The 21,343-nt window shown below is 38.2% G+C and overlaps 1 protein-coding gene across 1 annotated transcript; it reads right to left on the reverse strand.

The window, feature by feature from the left end:
• Positions 1-16,392: 16,392 nt before the first annotated feature.
• On the reverse strand, positions 16,393-17,595 carry rxfp3.2b (relaxin family peptide receptor 3.2b). Its single transcript, XM_068320211.1, has one exon. The coding sequence runs from the start codon at positions 17,593-17,595 to the stop codon at positions 16,393-16,395; it is 1,203 nt and encodes a 400-aa protein (XP_068176312.1).
• Positions 17,596-21,343: the final 3,748 nt, after the last annotated feature.

Genomic DNA, 21,343 nt, shown 5'->3' on the forward strand with positions numbered 1-21,343 from the left:
GCCTGTACATAACAATGTATGTCTATATATGCATGTGACTGTAAAGAGTGCAATGCAAGAGTGAAAAGGATAATTTTCCCACAGGGGATTATTAAAGCTGACTTTCTTCATCTTCTTTTCTTCATCTTCTTCTCAGTAGAAATACGTGGTCTTCCACTGAGCAGGTTAAAGTCCATTATTTTAATGAAAGAGATTGATAAAATAGATCTCAAACTACAACCTCAACCTCTTGTTTTAGATTCTGTATATGTACATTATATGTCTATATCTCTTTATAAACTTCTGGGTCACTTAATATATCACTTAAAATATTGATAGAACACACTTAATACAGTGCAGCTCTACAGTGAAGCAATTGTCAAATATTTGGAGCTCCTGCCAATGTATGTATGTATGTATGTATGTATGTATGTATGTATGTATGTATGTATGTATGTATGTATGTATGTATGTATGTATGTATGTATGTATGTATGTATGTATGTATGTATGCATGGATGCATGCATGCATGTATGTATGTACGTATGTATGTATGTATGTATGCATACATGCATGCATATATGTATGTATGCATGCATGCATGCATGTATGTATGTATGTATGTATGTATGTATGTATGTATGTATGTATGTATGTATGTATGTATGTATGTATGTATGTATGTATGCATGGATGCATGCATGCATGTATGTATGTACGTATGTATGTATGTATGTATGCATACATGCATGCATATATGTATGTATGCATGCATGCATGCATGTATGTATGTATGTATGTATGTATGTATGTATGTATGTATGTATGTATGTATGTATGTATGTATGTATGTATGTATGTATGTATGTATACATATATATACAGTACATATAGAGTGGTACCTCTACTTACGAAATTAATTGGTTCTGGAAGAAATTACGTAAGTAGAAAATTACGTAAGTAGAGACGTGTTTTCCATCCAAATGCCCTAAATTCCAAGCCCACAAAAATTCCGACATAAATGTTCTATAAAGCATAACAATGCATCAAAACATGTAACAAATACATGTTACGATATATCATTACACAATAAATGAGAGTTGTGCATAACGTAAAAAACAAAAACTAAAGAATAATAATGACGATCATTTACCTTTTAACAGCTGTCCCCATTGTTTTTTGCCCTCTTTGGTTCATGCACTCCTATCTCACGATGCCGAACAACAGAGTGAATTCCAGTCCTCCTTTTGAACTTCTTTAACCACCCACGCAATGCCTTAAACTCCTTAAACTTCCTTTTGTTTTAATAACATGGTGATTGTAGATGTATTACGGCCATATTCTTTGGCGAGATCAACCAAACGCATCCCTTTCTCATGCTCTTCTATTATGTCTTGTTTTGTTTGTACGGACAAAAAAAATTTTTTCTTCGTCTTTTCTTTTCCTCTTTTCTCGGTCACTTTCTTGGGGTCCATCGTGAATACGTACTGACAAAGTTATTATATCTGGGCAAAACTATCAGACTACCTCACGGGTCGAGAGCCGAATGCCGAGACACTCCATAAACACCGTTCTAGCGCCACACAGACATGGAGTGGCATCCTCTTAGCCAATGGGATGCCAGGAAGATACGTAATAAGTAATTGCCAATGGCAGAGCAGCTATGAGTATGTTGCGTTCAGGGACCTGTGGGGGATTGAAGTATCGGCCGACACAGTGTTTATATACGAATATCAGCCGATACTGTGTTTTTACATTACGTAAGTTGAAATTTCTTTCGTAAGTAGAGGTACTGTAATATTTTCCTGCTGAGAAATTTTGTAAGTAGAAAACTTCATAGGTAGAGACATTCGTAAGTAGAGGTATCACTGTATACAATATATATATACTGTATATATACTGTATATATACTGTGTATATATATATGTACAATATATTTCATTATATTATTGCAGTAGTATTATAAAATATGGATCGTTCCAATCAAACGAGGTCTGTGAGAACATAATCAGTCATATTGAGTCATCAAGTAAGAAATCCAATTGTGGTGCTGAAAAATGCAGTGATGCTGAAAAATCACACAATATTGAAATAGTATAATGTTGAAAATGAAACAAATTACCATCTAGACATGATATATCAACCTGATATCTCCAAAACAGTGTCAAACTGTAAGCCAAGAAGACACAGGCACATCAATCAGCATCCCAGACTTCAAACGTCAGGTCACTTACATCTGCCTGACCTCAGCTGGAGAAGGAATAATCTGGCAGAACAACCTCTGTCTGACACTTCAGCTCATCACGGAGTGAGGTGCTGATACAAATGGTTTTCCTCATGAGGAAAGATGACATTAAGCTTATGTAGCCCAAGTCTCTGGTACTAAGGATGCTGGAAAGAGTGCCAGGTCATCTCTTTTTCAGCCTGCAAGGGGCTGAGATTCCACAGTCCAAAAAAAAAAATTAAGTTCAAAGCCTGGATGTAAAAGGATTGAAAGCTTCTACATTCAGCAACATTCAACAGCAGCATTGCCGGAGAAAGCCTGATCTCAGTCTCCAGAGATTTATGTTCCTTTGACTGTTACCGTCTGTATGGGCACAGTGCCAAGCTCTGCATCCAAGCACACCAGTTCAAAGTAACTTGAGCGAGAGAGGTTATGATGCACAGAGTCCTCTGACATTACATTCATACCAGCAGGATTTTCGCAGAGGCACAGTTGTGACACAAGATCTTGGTGGACACAGTGGAAGCTGAGAAACTGGCTGGACTGACTAGTCTATCCTAAGGGAAAAAAAATCAATTAGTTCAGAGTGAGGAATGGCTGTAGCACGTTTCAGTGACATGGATGGATGTACAGACAAGGATGAACTGTATAGGTTCATACACAACCACAAACATTTACCTGGACAGAGTTTTGAAAGTTTAACAATGTGCATTTGGTTTCTCATCCAGTCAGTGCATGGATATGCTAAGGCTCTTGCATGCAGTTTTTTGCATGAAAAAGAAACCTTGGATGACGTCCTCAGGTTCTGGAGGAATGCTGACATTATGGACAACATGACCAAGTTTTAAAATCTTTGGCAGACACAATTAGCATCTTAATTCAGAAGAACAAAAAACAATAAAACCACAGTCACCACCACTGTGGAGTGCTACTTGCCAACAACTAACAATGGCAATCCCAATTCCAATGCTGGCCATTCATAACTGTATCATTCAATCAAGGACTACAGGACAGGAGCGCCACAATAAACATTATGATTTTAAAAAATGAGCACTTGCAGTCCTGTGCACTATTTCCAAGTCCGTCACATTAAGACTTAAGCTGTGTGTTTTCTATGGAAACGCGTTTTGTTCATCTTACCTTAGAAGTCAAAGGTAATTGTCTACCATTGACAACTCATGTGCCATTCAATGCTCCATCAGAGACTGAATTCAAATTGTTCAATCATTTTTATCCTTTCGTTATATAAGTGCCTATGCACTTAGTTTTACTTTGTGTAAATCATAATCATGTTGGAAACATTTTTCTAAGAGTTATGTAATGTACTTTTATTTGAAGCACAGTCTTGAAGTGAAAGACCTGCAGTCTGTTAGGTAAGTTGACCTTGATTTTATATTGCACATACATTGTCTTTTTGATTAGTAAGCTAGCAGCACATTTGTAGATGGTTTTATTTTGTAGCAGAACTGTAGAACTTTGGTTTAATCTTATTCAGAATTTGAGTAAAACATATGTGCCCCCCCCCAAAAAAAGAAGCAGAATTTTATGGCATTTTATAACAGTTTGGCACTACATGAAAATATCAAATGTCAAAACATAAATTGATATGAGACTTATGAAAAGCCCTCAACTTATCTCCAGGAGAGAATGACAGCAATCGGATAATTTGGTACAAAGTGGCTGTAATTAGTGCAGCCAATTTGGATGTCTTTCTGGAGATTTCAACACACACAATTTTCTACTTTTAGACTCAGTGCATCATGGTTTTAACATACTCGACTAGACAACACTCTGGCCCATCAACACTGCCACCGCACAGGAACGCCTTGGATTTCACATTTCACAGGTTTCACCTCCATTGGAATTGGTATGCTTTTTTGTGCTGGGTCTTTTTCCTCTGGGAGATGTAATTTTATTCCTGTGTTGATGTGTGTTTTCCTCTGACAGTTGTGGTTTTCCTCCACAGTCAAAACAGGTCAAAAAAGTGAAGACTGAAACTTCCATCTTAACTCCCCGATGTACAGAATACAAACACTGCTTTTTGTAAGAGCAGAGGTGTTTTCATTCCAAGTTGTCATGAAAAAGTGTATGAAATGACATTGTGGAGTTGGAGGAAAATCTAGTGCTTGACAGTTGAAGTGATATCACACATCACTTAGTAAATAAGGGTGAAAAAGAGACAGGTAAAGATATCACAAAAGATGGACAGAATGAGATAAAGGGGGAAGTGTAAGCAGAGAAAAAGAGTAGAATGAAGTCGGCAGGGGGAAATGGAAGCGCGTGAACAAGCAAAGGTGAGATCAGTTGGCAATGAAGATAGTAGGCAACCATCACTGACAGTTTTTTTACTTTGTTCAATGCGGCCAGTGGTAATGTGGGCACTTCAACCTCCAACCAAGTTACTCAACTATTTTTTCTACCAGCACACCCTGATACAGCTCATTAAAACAGGCATCACATGGCAGACTACAAACTACCTTAAAAAGACAATTTAAAATTCCAAATGTCTAATAGATTAGTTAATTTTTCCTAGACACTCATTTTTCTGTCACATACAACAGCAAAAAAGACATTATTGATTTTAAGCATTTATTTTTCCGTTGAACAAATATTAGTCTCTTGTCTCTGTACATCTCCTGATAATATGCCAGTCATGCAGAGGTGTAGGTCTTACTTGCAGTGCCATTCATATCATTGGTGTAATATTAGTTTTATGAAGTATTATCTATATATTACAAGAAGGAAAGTTCAATCAAGGGAGTGAGGTCACAGATTAGTATTTGCTGTGATATGACAATGTAAAGAATGCCACTAACAAAACAAAATCTGCATGGAATCGGCTTTATGGCCAAAGTGAGGCTTGTTGGAATGCTGGGTTAACATGTTACACAGAAATGCAGGCTGCTGACATGTTCACCTTATGTTGACAGCTTTTGTCAGTGATGAACACACATCATTGCTATGCAGATTTGTGTCAGTTGATGGCAAGTCTGCCACAGCCATATTTTAGTGCTCTTACTTCATTTTCATGTGGGTATCCACAAAATGATTTATGCTTGCTTCTGCTACATTTGAGGTTATTCCTGATACTGCAGCTGCATGCAAAGCACCTTCTGTGATGTTTGAACCTCTTCCTATCATTCCATGTCCGACACTTCAGAGAGAGACTCATCCTTACAATCCTTACACCTGTTGTTTTTGAGAAGGCCTTCAATCCTTTTTCTCAGCTTTGAGCTCAGTCGAAAGGTCAAGGTTGAGTGAGATCCTCATACTGAGCTGATTTTTCAGCTCTTCTAGTGCTCCCACAGACATCCTCATCTTCTCCATGCTTCTTTGCAGCAGGATATTCCACTCCTGTTCAGCCAGGGCCTGCTTCTCAGCTTGTCACATGACAGCCTTTTGTCTCTGTTTCAGCAGGATCCTTTACTATATTGTAAATCTGTCACTAAAGGCTTCCAACACGCTGTCTGTCCTTTTTGATATTCATAGACTTGTGAAAAATGTCAAATTTTTTCTCAAGTCTATTTGTGATCCCCAAAAGGGCAGTCACTCTAAAAAATCTTATTTTTACTCATGAAGTACAGCTATCATGACAACAGCTTCATCTTATTCTCATACTGAGCATTCATTTCTTTGAGCTGCTTCCACCAACTGTTGCCTGTCTTAATAATTTCTTTATCAAGTTTCGAGTGTCTTTTACAAAATCTTCATAATTGAGCTCCTGTATGTTCACCATGATGATCCCCTTTCCCAATGAAGATTACTCTCATGTTGTTATCCTGTCTGCAGGATCCCAGTAGAGACTAACCATCCACTCTCAACTCAGAGATTATGCTCTGGTGTTCACCCAAAAGGATCTTTCCTTTATTGTATGTCCTTAACTATTGCTATTGTTCACTCTTCAACTTCTTATTTGTCTGTGAACACTAAGAGATTATTATATCCATGTAAAAATTGTCTCTCCTTCCTCTCTCTATCAAGCTCCTCCTCAAGGCAAAGAATGTGCTCCCTGGATGGCTCCTCTATCAGTGTTGGCCTTCTTTTCAACCTTTGCCTTTGTTTTTACATATACTATAAATGACACACCTATGCATGTATAGTCCAGTAATTTGGGGCATATAATATTCCAAATAATTCTTCTTCTTCTTTTCCTTTCGACTTTTCCCTTCAGGGGTCGCCATAGCCAATCAGTTGCCTCCATCTAACCCTGTCTTCTGCATCCTCTTCTCTCACACCAACTACCTTCATGTCCTCTTTCACTACATTGACCAACAGTTGTCCATTTTCCACCGGCACCCTGTAGGTGAACAGCACTGATGGCAGTCGTTGTTAACCCGGCCCTTGACCCATCCAGTATGGAAGTCATAGACTGGATTTACATGTTTGATTTGGTAAAAGTTTTATGTCGGATGCCCTTCCTGACACAACCCTCTGTATTTATCTGGGCTTGGGACCAGCACAATAAGACACTGGCTTGTGCCCTCTTGTGGCTACATCATACCAAATAATTACTGAGGAAACAAATTTACAAATAAATCGATTGTGCAGATATTTTTTTTTGTGATTCAATGTAAATACTAATATTAAAATTATGTCAGCAAAAATATCATTCCTGTCTTTCTGCTATTTTATTGAGCGTGAACTTTGGATCTGCTCAGTCAACATCAAACAGTTCACTGCACAACATTGTTGAGTGAAATGATTTCTTTTAGTGACTGATTAAAAGCTAAGGGCTCCCATGGCAGTGTTTCTGCAATCTATGAAGTCTCTCTTACACAAGCAAAACAAACAAACAACAAAACAAGGTGAACAGAATTAATTCATGTGTTTCCAGTGGAAAAAATGGCTCTGCACTTCAATCCCCCTGAAATATTTCAGCAGGTGTTTGTCTCCATATATATAAGAAGACAGATGATGGAAGGATGGGAGGTTGAGTGAGAGTTGATGGATGGATGTGTCAAAAGCATACTGTATAACTGTCCTGGAAGCTGACGGGTGTTTCTAATTTTGAACTTTGGCAGCTTTTACAGATTGCATGACACCAATGTTATTTAAAGGTTATTGAGTTTCATTGAAATAATATGACAAGATACATGCGTACTATACATATTGGGACTATACAAGCTCAATGATACATTTTCATGTGCTTTATGAATAATGGACATTCTCTTATTTGCCGTTCACACTGCTACTCATATATAGTAGGGCGGAGGCTGGGGACAACATACAGAACAGTACATTCATTTTGTCTGCAATATGTAAGCATGTGTTTATGAGTATTTTCCATTTTTCAAAAATGAAAATGTACCAAACTCGGATTGAGACCGTAAGTAGGTCAACACCTAAGCCTGTTGGTTACATACTGTATATGTAACACAGGCTTCATAGAATGACTGAAATTAACTGTTGGAACATTCAGAACTCCAAGCAAGATACAGACTGTTTTTGTGCATGCTTGAAAACATCCTTGATCATAAAAATCTCAAGAATAAACTAGAGTTCTGAAAGACAAATTTATATATTACTCAGACATTTGTATTGATGCTGTCCTGCTGGGTTGTGATCTGTGGAGTGCTCATGTCGGTTCTGCAATTTGGAGGTTACATTTACTTTTGAGTCTGAAATTAGACTGGAATTTTATTTCAGATGTTTGATGTCAAGCTGATTCTGGTTTAGGCATCCTCAAATAGATCAGAACCCAAAGGCACCTTTCATCGGTAAGGTACTTTTAAAAATAGAGTTTTGTGCAGCATCAGCACCAATTTTTCAGTAACAGATGCAGCTAGAACACTACATGTCTGAGAGATATCAATGATTCACAGTGAATGACAAAGAGAATAATGATGAAATTACAGAGATGCACACTATGAAGAAAATGTTGGTAATATTTATAATTACCAACAGAAGCAACCACAGTGGTTTCCTTAAACTCAGTTTGAACTCGGTTTTGGACAACATAATAGCATGCAGTTCAAGAAAGAGCATCAAAAATACAAGAATTAAGTCCTGACTGTGTGGAGGAAATGGATTAATACGAGCAAAATATCTGTCCATGCAACAAGATTACTACTCTTGTACAACTTCAAATAGGTTAGTTCAGTTCTTTCAGTAGGTCAAGATAACAAAAAGTGAATACCTAAAATAGATAATTAATCTAATTTTCCTTCATTCTAAATCTTGGTAAGGTCAGAACAATTAGCAGTCTAATCTAAAAAATGTGAATACAAAAAGTCTTTGCTCACAGTGTCAGGGTTTGCAGTGTCCATCTCCCTTCTCAATCATGTTCCTGTCTGTGCATTAGTTTGTTTATATCTCCAGGGCAAAATTCAACGGTCCTCTCTCAACCGCCTCATCTCCTGATCACCTGCAGACCGCCAGAACTGATCCTCTACATTTGTAAACATTTGTCAAATTGCTATTCCTGGCTAACTTGGATCTTCCCTCTTCATTCTGCCTCCCTTTAGAAGTCTGTCTGTCATGTCTCTCATGGCAGACTGAACCCAAAAACATAAAATAAGAGTAGGCAGATGTAGAATCAAAGTTAGTATTTTATTTCAAGCAGAATTCAGAATACCAGGTAATCAGTTCAAAAAGATAAACAAATTGACAAGGGGCAGGCAACTGGCGGAGTCCAGCGATCAGACAGAGTCAGTACAAAATAATGAGACAAGAAATAGGACTGCTGGAAATTAAGATGTACAATGAAAATCTGGCAGAGAACTGAGGGCTGAGGCGAGTATATAGGATGGAGACTGATCGGGAGATGGGTTGCAGGTGACTGAAATGGCAGATGATGTAATTGCAAGTAAACATCAAAATTAAAATTTAAAATACAGTATACTTAAGTATTGACAGATGTCATTACACTGACATGTTAGTGACACATCAGTCTTTGAATCATCTCTTACAGGAAGACGATTCCTGTCTGACTTTCTTGCTTTTAGCCCAGTCAGCCACTCCTCACTAGTTTTTGAAATTTTGCATCATAGTAAATTTCATACGCATTTTTTAAATGTTTCATTCTGTGAGTTTTGCGTTGTTTCCAAATGCAGACTAAACATACAGCAGCTTTTTTGCTAGGATCTGAGCTACAGGCCAGAATAAATATGCTAAAATGCTCATTACTATTTAATATTAAAACTATTTTGTGGACCTTTCTGTAAATCAAAAAATGAAAAAAAAAAATAGAAAGTGCAAAAAATGTGGATCCATCCCTTCATCAGTATGCACTCCAAAATTCAATGGCTCCATCTTCAGGATGCCCACTCTCCCAGCCAGTTTTATGGCAATCTTTCAATTATAAATCAGTGTCCAAAAACATATCTTGCATGCCCTGGACCCACCTCTAAATCTGGATTCCTTACAAATTTGATTGTGTTCTTCCCCGCCATGTGTTCAAGCCTCCAACTAAATGTCATGTGTTTTTGTGTAAGCCTACTTACAGACAAACACACCAACAAGTAAACCAAAGTGGATCTATCCACCGAGTTTTCACATTTGACACATTTCACATTTCTATACATGAAAAGGGTTTTACATACCTGTAAATGAATATGAATCCATGTGACATTTGTGACTCTCCACCTTTTTATTCATGTGATATTCAAATTGCAGTGCGACCAATATCTCAGATGACAGTCATACCTCTATGCATATAAAGTTGATCAATGCCAGTTCCCTTGTCTCTTTAGCTTACCTGGTGCGTGTGTGATAATAACGACGCGGATTATGGATGACAGTATCATTCCTGTGTGGGCTTGTGCAGATAAAGTTTTTGTTGTTTTGACCTAAATGTTATGACAGGGTAGGAACGATTTGATAATGTTTGAAATGCCTGCTGGTATTTGGGATAATTTAGTTTCTCTGGGCAGAACAAGATCATCATCACAAAAGAAAGGTCAGCAAGACCACAGTGTTCATCCCTAGAACAGTCGTTCAACTAGTAACACTTCTGAATAAATGAATCGGAATCTTAAGTGAAAAGGCCGGTAGAAATGTCTGTCGTTCGATTGTTTGATCCATACGTTGGTTCCAGGCTGAAGTATTGTAAATATTGGAAGGATCCATTGAATTTTGTGCAGAAATGATTAATTCTTCTAATCTGATTGTTTGAATTTTCCTGTGACACCATCAAGTTTTTATTTATCTTGTGAAGCTCCTCAACATCTACTGGACGAATTTAATCATCAGTGGCTATGTGCAAGCTCCAATTATCTAGGGAAATATGTTCTCTCTGTCCCTGAGAACCATAAATCAACCTCCTTCCCAGGATAGAGATGCTTGACAATGACTAACAATAGAGCAAGAAAATTTCTGAAATTAAAATCCATAAAACTGGTGACAGGATAACGTGGTAAAAAAAAACTGCTAAGATGTTTGAATGACTCAAACAAGCAGAGTCAGAAAAGAGAAAAGAGCAGAGACTGCTGAATGCAAATTAAATTCACATATAGTATATAACTTGATCATTATATTAAACAATGTAGGGACACTGATTTAGGGTTTGTGTTTTGAGACTCCTTTTAAGACTTGTCCAGACCAGAGTGAGAATAATTGTCTTCATAAAGTCTACTGGCCATTAAACATGCATAGAGAAATCCATTTGAATATTTACAGGTAATTGTTTTCTCCAGTCAAATTTGCAAATTTGACTAGAATAACTTCTGAATATGACAATGGTAGTAACTTATTATCATTATGTCCTAGAAAGGGTCTTTAATGACCAGTAAACTCAAGTAGAGTCATTAGCAAAGCAGGGAACTGGAAGGGAATGAGGAAGAAGGAGAGTCAGCTTCTGAATAATGAGTATAGTGTGTGAGATAAGCACACTCTGTCACTTTAGCAGTTTAAATTAAATTCCTCGATGGACGTTTGAAGATATGGCTGAAAAAATGCCAATGGATATGACCAGATAAAAATGAGGCCACATTTCCTGACTGAAACTCAGAGTTTAACTCTCAAAGTATATTTGAAATCAAAACAGCTCCTGAAGTGCTCTGAGTGATTCAGTAGTATTGTTGTCTGAGGAAGAAGAGCAACAATGATTAAGCAGGAATAAATTGATAGGGAGTGATTAATTGTTATTCAGTAGATTACCGTAAACTTTAATCTTGCACTTGTGTTAAAATAATTTAGATGCAAGTCATACAAGAAAATAAAAGTTTCTGACAAAGACAAATAGGGAAAGAAAAGGATCACTACACAATGGTGGTTGTGCCCAAGCTAACATTTGCATGGATCTAGTCTTATTTCCCTTTTTTCGCCAAGAGCCTCCCCATGACTTGCCTTATAATTACTAATGATTACTCTACATCTACTGCATATATGATCAGACAGGGGTTATATCTCCATTCCAAAGTAAAACATCCCCAAAAAGCATGAAATATTTCATGAAAATCACAAATTAAAAAAAGGGAATCACAATTTTAAAAAAGAAAAGTGCAAAGATTGTATCTCTGTGTGTGAATGTTAGTGGTATAGGGTTACCCTACACCTAACTTTATGTGATCAGTACAGACATTTATGGATACGTATATCAGTCAGTATTACTTCAAAACAACATTTGTGATCTATAAGCTGGATAAAGAAATAATAATAAAATACATTTTTATTTATTTATTTTTATATGCTGTTATAGTCCCCAAAGGGAAATTAGTAGCACACTCTAGGAATCAATCAGATACATACCTGTATAGTTGAAGAACAAAAATACGGCACATTTACAAGACTCACAAAACACAACAATGCCATATGAACCGGGAATGTTAAATAACCCATGGCTGGACACTATCTGGACTTCACCAGATTAGCCCAGATATATTACAAGAATTTCACCACAAACCATCATTCAAAAGAAAAGATGAGTGACAGAAGATGAGCCAAGAGAATCCCTTTGGCTTCATAAAATACAGACTAGTAAATACGTAGTTATAAGTGGGGGTGTTTTGTTTTTGCAAATAGTAGATGGCAGTCTAGGAGTGGAAGATTCTTATTGGTTATCACCTCCGGGAATATCAGGTCTGTTTGACTCCCTGATGAAGTCTTCATGCCTAATCACATTGGAGTGTTGCAGTTTATTAAAATCTAACATGACCCTGTCATGAAGATGAAGCTTTTTTAATTTGAGAATACCATCCAAATTTGGTTATGATTTTCATGACTACGCTGATTTTTCCAATCAAGAGAGACCTCTGACCTTTTTTGTTTTAATGTCACATGCAAATTAAAGATGTGCAATATCGTATTAATGACCAAGCTTCATGAAAACATTATAATTTGATAAGAGCAAATGAAGCTATAGGAAATGTCGTTGCCACACCCTTAATGTAGAAATGTCTTTGATACGCCTTCAGTGTAACAAAAACATTGGTATTAATGAGCTAAAGAGAATAACCGGTTGTGATGAAGACTGAAGAGCTCAATCAGAACAAAAGAGGAAGAACTGGTTGACTGGGATTACAATGGTTTTGCAATGAAGCTACAGATGAAAGTGACTGTAATCAAAGAAATATTATTTTATTCAGAGATATTAAATGAGAGAGAGAGAACTGACATCAACTGAAATGACATTAACCTTGTTTACCTTATCAAGTGTTTCAAACCTCCCACACTGTAAATCATTAAATTGTATGCTGCACTCCTCGTAGTTGAGTGCAGCAGTGGATCTGAGAGAAAGCAAGATGAACTATGCAATAAAATAATGACACACAGTACATCAAATACACGCTGTACATTCTCCTGAACTGTCTTACAACATTATCATAGTCTAACTAGTCTGCAGAAGCCATCAAATCAAAAGACATCAGTAGCAGATCAAAATACAACTTTAACTGGTAGAGGGAGCCTGAAGTCGTGGTTCACACAAAGTCAGCGCACCATAAAACTGGGTAAAATATATTCTTCATCATCATTAACATTTTCAATGAAGCAGAACATGCTGGAATCTTGTTCAGTCAATTTGATGCTTATTCTGCCTGTATGGCATTCACAGCTGAATTTCTATCCTACCATCTTTACTAGCTGACTGGGCTTGTTGGTGTGTCACCTGATGGACATGCAACCTAGCAATCCTCTCCTTATGATCAGTGGACAACGACAGCCGTAGATTGACTACTGATGACATTATTGTATGGCAGATCTCCTGTCTAACTGAGCTCATCTTCACATTACACATGTGTCCTGCTGTTAGAATTTATAGATAATCAATTCTTCCATATGTGGTCTCTTTGACTTCAGGAGCTTTTGGCGGAAACTACACGGTATTAACTCACTGAGAGTCCTCTGCCTCTAAATAATCCCACTAGTGTTTGCAAAAGTCAAGTCTGCCCCCATTGGGTTGGGAGCTTTGTGTGACCAATTAGGCACAATTAATCATCCGACAGATGCATGTGTTGTTAGGCTACAATTATGTCTTTAGAAAGGTCACCACCAAGGGTGTCGTACAACCCTCACTTCTTTTCCTGTCTCAAGGGAAGATATTGATCAAACAGATCAATCCTGACCTGATCCTGGCATGAATAGTGATTGAATGTATATCAATATGCGTGTCATCTTTTTATTTCTATAGTATTCCGATCTTATCAAATGCATATTCACATAACAGGTAATGACCAAAAGGAGTTTTGTTACAGTACAGTGCTGTAAAATGACGCGTTCTGAAAGAGAGGGTTAAACTGTGCTGAAGTATAAAAAATAAATTTGACGGTATAAAGAAGCTCAAATTCTTCCTCTGCTTCTGTGTCATCCTACTTCAGTGTGCTGCCATTTTTTCTTTCTGGTCAAAATCAAGATTAAAGCATGATTATTTTAAATGAAATATTACTCAATGAATCATCGGCCCTCAGCTTTTACTTGTATGTTTGTCTAAATCAGTAAATTCTATTTACCTGCCTGCAGCCTTTATAGGATTCACACACTGAAGCTACATGTCCTGATAGTGTGGGTAGTTACGAAAGTGATTATTTATTGCACAGAGAAAACAAGAAACCAGTTTAAAGATAATTTTCTGCTTTGATACCAATTTTCTGCTTTGATAATTTTCTGCTTTTTTCATGCAGATGAACTGACATCAGATGTTAATATCTGCTAATGCTTTGTCAGCTTTAATACATCTGCCAATAAGGTTATGCAGTTGGTTCAGCTAGTTTGTCTGATTATTACTAGGATTACTTAAAAACAAATTTACAAGAGATTTTCATCCAGATCTGTATCTGGATCCAGAAATTAATTTATAGGATTCTTTAACATTTTAAGATAGGGCAGCTTTCATCATTTTGGCTTATAACTTTAGAAGTAAGCATAGAAATAATGATAACATTTAGTCTGTTGGTAAGTATAAGCCCACTGACATTTAAAACCAAATAAATAATCCTCTATAATCCTTCACTAAAGTTTGATATCATCAATATAATCTCACTCCCAAATTGATTGAAAATAAGAATCAAATTCCCATCTAATCCCGGCTCATCAGACCGGTTTAGGAAAACTTATCTGAGCTGTCTGAAAGCAATTACAATTACAGTATCCGCACTTTTTTCAGCACCCGTTAGTCAATTTCTCATGCAGCACATTGCTGCTTTGTCAGTGATTGAAGAGGCGTGTGCACAAGTAAAATTGGAAAATGAAATTCTATTAACACAAGAACAGAGGAATCCATGTGTTGATCACGTGATACAGCTCCACCCTTGATTGTTTTACTTACCGGCTGACATTATTTTTCAAACTTTTCTGCATTTGTTCTAAATACCAACATGCCCCAATTATTCCACACTGTTGAAGTCGAGGGCTTCAATCTACACTTTATTTCATTTACAACATGTTAGTTAATATAATCTTCCACTAAAACATCAAAAACAAATGTCATCTAAGAGTCAAGATGTTCACAAAACATCACATCATTGACACTTTTACTCGACTATATGCTCTTTTAATACAACAGAGAAGGAGTGGCTGGCATTGACATCATGGATTCTTTATTGAGACATGTCTCCTATTTTAAAGCAACGCACATCCACAAGCTGGCAGATTCAATATATACATTACACGATTCATTGCATCATTCAGTCCAACACAGATAAAACTACTGTATGAGGAAAGCACACCCAGATCTACGAGCAACAAGGAGAAAGGCTTCCATACATACAGTAGATATGCTCACTGATGTGTTTCACAGGAGAATGGACCTCTTTTCAAATCTTGATCCTCAGCTGTCAATGAGGGAAGTGCTCATCACAGTATGATGGACCATTTCATGTATTGTGTCATATTGTCTTACCTTGTGAAAGGCGTGAAAATTGGCCTGTCATTGAAACTAATGTGCTATTCTTTGCTCCTGAATAAATTATACAGATACTTGACCTCACCCTGTTCTCAGTTTTTACCAAGTGCATATCATCATCTCATATTCTGTAGTTATTTTTCTCTTTAATTGTCATTTTATAAAGGAAATACTACTATTCACTATTACTTCTATGAATAGTTTAACTTTATTTTTCCATCCTGTTTACTTCGACTGCATGAAACATCTATACAGTTACACCATAGAACAAACAGAATGACAGGAACTGACCGACACATTGCATAACCTCATCCTCATTCCTCTCCTTCCATCACAGTTTTTAAAAGCAGACAGAAACGTTGTTCACCTTCATTTACCCTTTGTTATTTCCAGTAATTCCATCATCACATTACAGTCATTGTAAAATACGGAGTGTAGAAAATGCTCATCTTGCGCTATTTGCAAATGCTGTGGAAATGGTTAATTCAAGGTTTACAAATAAATGTAACTCAGGGCATTTAAAGAATGTGTCTCTGTGCTGCAAGTCTGGGAAAAAAAAACATTTATGGCATCTTTACATATTCATGATAAATTACTGAAGAGAGCAGCATTTTCACAGCCTGTTAGAGGCAGAACAAGCATTGAGACATTGTATAACAATTGTATAACCAGTTTTTGCAGAGAGCATCTTCAGCATGCAGTGAAAGTGGGTCTCCTCCCACTGGGTAATGCATTACAATTACTCTGTTTACAAAATCCAAAACATACAGATGATTTTGAGTGCTGATTAAGTTGACGAGTGCACCATCACAGCAGCTCCAGGTTCAATGACCACGAAAGATGCTCTTCTTTTTTTCTCTGTGAGTAAGCCGTCCAATCATCTTTTCCGTCATAGTAGGCCTCTCATCCTGATCAGACATCCATCTGAACCAGCACCAGAGTAGGCGGTGCTTCAGCCACTTTGGTCTTGCGGCGCAGCACATGCGTCAAGTTTCTGAAGGACGGCGTGGCATGAAGGAGGAGCTCTTTCAGACCTGCCCGAAACTCTGTGCGAATTAGGCAATAGAGTACAGGGTTCAGGCAGCTGTTGGTATGTGCCAAACAGACAGTCAGGGGGAAGGCATAGGCCTGGGCATTGTAGAAGGCCTTGCTGAAGGGCACAAGGTCAAACTTAATCAGCACTCCCCACAGTGTCAGTGCCTGATTTGGAAGCCAGCACAGAAAGAAGCACAGAACCACAATGACAATGGATTTGGTCACTTTGGAGCGGCGACTTTGCCGGCCCTGCTTAACCTCTGGGACTGCAGCACCGGTGACACGTCGGCTAAGGATTAAGCGCAACAGCAGCAGATAACAAACAGTAATTATGATTAGAGGAATAAGGAAGCCTAGAAGGACCTTTTGTAGATGGTATAGACCCAGAAGAAGCTGTGGATCCCATCTTCCTGAGTCTGGGAATCGCACTAAGCAGAGCTCCTCATCTGACACCTGAGCACTGGTGGAGAAGATGGCATGAGGCAATGTGGCTAACAGAGAGACAACCCAGATGCCCAAGCTTGTCCATTTGGCTCTAGTGGCTGCTGCTCGCCGGCTGTGCATCTTCAGCGCAGAGGAGATAGTGTAATAGCGTGCCACACTCATCGCTGTGAGGAAGAACACACTGGCATACATGTTCATGGTGGTGACAGAACTGATGATTTTGCACATCACTCGGCCAAATGGCCACCGAAAGTCCAAGGCAGTGTCCACCGCCCAAAAGGGTAGCGTCAGAACAAACTGGAGATCTGTGATGGCCAGTCCCATCACGAAGCAGTTGATTGATGATTGCTTCTGTCTGTAACGTGAGTGCAGCAAATAGAGAGCCATTGCATTCCCTACCAACCCGACTGCACAGACTGTAGAGTAGACGCATGCTATCATCACACGCACCACTAGACTGGAGTTGTCCCCTTGAAATTCCATAATAGATTCCTTAGTGAGGATCTGCAACCAACAGTGCAGTGACAGGTTGCAGGTGGAACTTCCACTGCAGTTTCCAACATTTTCGTCCTGTGGTAGTTGCTGCTCACAGGGCTCTGGAGCCAGTGACTGAACTCCAGTGTCATTCAGCTGCATGGCTGGACTCTAGCGCATATCCCCTTGGACAGCCAAGTTTTACAGCAGTGAATCACACAGGAGAGAAAAAAGGTATGTTGTAGCTTCCTCTGTGTATCTGTGTCAGTTTGTCTTCCACAGCGCGGCAGATGCAGCCCTCCTCCAAGGTTAGACTGTTCTCCGCTCTCCGCGACTACTGGCAGCTTTGCGCTCCCTGACCATTTATAGGATCTCCGTGAACGCGCAGAAGCTCAGTCGCGCTGTCGACACTGTTCTCATCTGCTATTGGACCAAAGCAAATTTACGCCCTGATTGTCCGTTGCAAATCATGGTATCCCGGTTTGTCTGTCAAGTGAAGCTTGGTGTGCTTTTTTTGTTTTTTTGTTTTTTTGCCAAGATAACGGCACCTTACAGAAAATCACGTTTGTGCTGAGCAGCTTGTAAGCGGGAGCTTTGGAGACAACAGCGCGCTTTGCGCAGAGCTTTGAGAAGGACGCTCTCTGCTTTAGTCTGACTAGATTAACACATTGTTCAGTTTTTATGTTGTCATTTCACACATGATGATGGTGGACAAGAAATATCTGAAAGTACAGTGAAGTTTAGTGGGTTTTCAATGTTGTTGTTTTTTTTGTTTTTGGTCCTTTGGAATACGGGCATCCACACATGACACGCATTTTGTACTCGCACAAAACATTAAATAGGATAAAGCTTCAGAGGGTAGTTGTTTCTTCCGGTGGTGTGTGTGTGTGTGTGTGTGTGTGTGTGTGTGTGTGTGTGTGTGTGTGTGTGTGTGTGTGTGTGTGTGTGTGTGTGTGTGTGTGTGTGTGTGTGTGTGTGTGTGAGTGCTTTTTAACAAATCCCATGGTTGCTGTTTCTTTCTAGAGGAAAAAGAGGAAACGGGGTCAGAATCCTCCCTGAAAGTCTTAAACACAACAAGAGAATCCAGCTTTTTTTTCTCTCCACACATTGTTTTTGTTGCCAACAATATTGCTAATGATACTGATGTGAATCATTCTGTTAATAATAGTGAAAATTGTGCATGCTATCTCTTTAAAGGTAACTAATTATCCAAAATATATTTATAACATCGCATACATTTTCATTTCTTGTGATTACCGATTACCTTTTACAGGTTGAGAGAAACTGAACAGTTCTTGTTGTGTTTTTTGCACACGATTGCGACTATCATTACGCAAATCATTCTGTTTGGTATGCACAGGAGTTATATTGCAGAAACTTTCTAAACAAATTAACAGAAGTAATTATATTCTTTTGTGAGTATTAAATGCCTAATATTACTTATTTAAGAACACATCTCATTCAAATCAATCTGCTTCACATTGCACAAGACTTTTTTCTGTCCTTCTAAATTGTAATATTTCAGATCATATAACCCGCTACATAACTCTGAAATCAAAATGTACTTGTCATGAGCTCTTGTTTGTCTGGACCAAGTGGGGAAACAAGCTGTGCCACCTGTGGTAGGTATAGTAACACTGATGACAGTAAAAATAGATGTGCCTTAAACAAAACCTGCGTTGTTTTGGAATCATGCCCCTTCTCTGCAGGCAAACCCTCCTGTAAGATTCGATAACATTAAAAAGACATGACTGGGTTAAAAGAATTAATATGCACTGTTCAAATCCCTTCCGACCCAGTTCTTGTCATCTTAATACCCATTAAACCTCCAAATGTGCAAGCACTGACAGTGTGCCTGGTTTAATGTTCTATGCATTCAAATCTGTGATGTGAAATGAGTCAACAGAGGCTGCTTTCTTAGCACCTCACATTTCTTGTTGTACACCAACCAAACTAGCTTTAATCTTCTCCAAACTAATTCTCATCTTTCAGCACCGCAATCAAGGACACCTCAAATTAACTCTGTAATTGTAATGCAGATAAAATCATAAGTACTTACAAGAGCTGCTGAAAAGTTGCCAGCATGGCGTATCTGGTTAATTTACTGTCACTGAATTAATAGGTGTCAGTTGATGTTGAACAAGTAAAGAGTAGTAACTTTTGTGTGTCTCTTAAGATCACAGATGCAAACACAGTCAGTCTTACTTGGCCAAAACATACTCAAGAGGTTGAGAAAACCCATAGAGTTAGAATTTACAAAATACTTTCTAACGAGAAAAAGAACCCTACTTGAAACCACCATTGTGATAACTGATATGCAACAGACTTTATTTTACAGAATTTAATGGTTTCCAGTTGGACTTTATGTTAAAAGCACACAGCCCGATGCCATCCCTGTAACTCATGATGTCAACAACATATATAAAGATCTAAGGCAAATAGGGCTTCTTCACGTTTTCTGTTTAATGTTGGAACAACTAATTATGTTGTTTGACATCCTTACCTCACTATGGCAATAGAAAACCTATTCATAAAGTCCTCCTGTCCTGTTTATCTGGGAAATTGTCCCCAAATCAGAAAATTCCTCAAAGTGGGTCCGCCCGGACATCTCAACATTCGCTCTCTGTGTTTAGTCTCTATGTTTCTGGCCTTCTTCTCCAGTTTGACGTGTTTTAAGCCTACTGTCAATATACCCTGGAGCTGAACTGAGCCTTTTTTGCACAGATGAGAAGGTTCTACCATTTTAATCCTTGCATGAAAATACCTTGTGGTAGCTGGGTTTGGTTAGAGTGAATGGGCAGCGCACTACGTTACAGTAGTGCACTGGACCTGAGAGAGGACGCCTATGAGTCTGTGAGACGGGAGAGATATTCCACACTGTAAAGTAGATCACTGAGAAGAACCCACATTATGAGCATTAGTCATTATCTACAGCTTGTTCCGCTCATGGCGGGCCGTGGGGTTTGCTGGATTCTAAACCAGTTGACTTGTGGTTGAGAGACGGGGGACACTCCGACCACAACGCCAGATGAAAGACAAACAACCACTCACACGCACACTCACACCTACGGGCAAGTCGGACTGATCGGTTCACCTAAGATGTATGTTTTTGGAGGTGGGAGGAAGCAGAACGCAGGAAGAACCCATGCTGATATGACAGGAACATACAAACTCCCTCCCTCAATGTGGACAACAAAGATAACTTACTTTGTATAATTGTGTGGGTGATATTATTTGCGTTTCAAAAAGATGTGGTTTTCTTAATGACACCATTCAATTAATAATACTTTAATCAAATTTTCTGGTTTCCAGTTAATTAATGCAGTAATCATGTGTAAAGACTTTAAGCCACGAGAACACTACATGACTAATTTCCTCAATGAAGAACAACACAAATGTCTCAATATTTCATTAAGTCATAACAATTCAATCGGATTTATAAATTAGTCACTATATTTAGTATGCAGTCTTACTATAAACTGTTCTAAAAAGATTACGCTGCATAATCTGTGTGTTTTTTACACAGTTGCATGTAGTTACATTATAGCTTAGTCTGTGTGTAAGCAGTAAAAGAAATCACAGAGGCTTTCACTTAACCATGGTTCTGCTGTGTGGAAATGGGTGTGGAAATGTCACTGATAAATGCATTTATTACTTTCGTATGATTATAAAGTGATCAACTGTTGTGTCATTGTAGAGCACACATTTTGGTAAGGCCAACTTCCCCCGCCCCATTTACTGCTGGCGTTTGCAATCATATCTGTTACCATCAAATGATTTATCCACAAATCAATAAATAAATCTACAGTATATTGTCTGTAATGGTAGATCCACATCTATATTTTCAGATATCTCCTCCAATTTTACATTGAACATACACGAAAAACAAAAATAGAAAACATAAAACTTG

Source organism: Antennarius striatus, chromosome 7, assembly GCF_040054535.1.
Source record: "Antennarius striatus isolate MH-2024 chromosome 7, ASM4005453v1, whole genome shotgun sequence".
Classification (NCBI taxonomy): Eukaryota; Metazoa; Chordata; class Actinopteri; order Lophiiformes; family Antennariidae; genus Antennarius; species Antennarius striatus.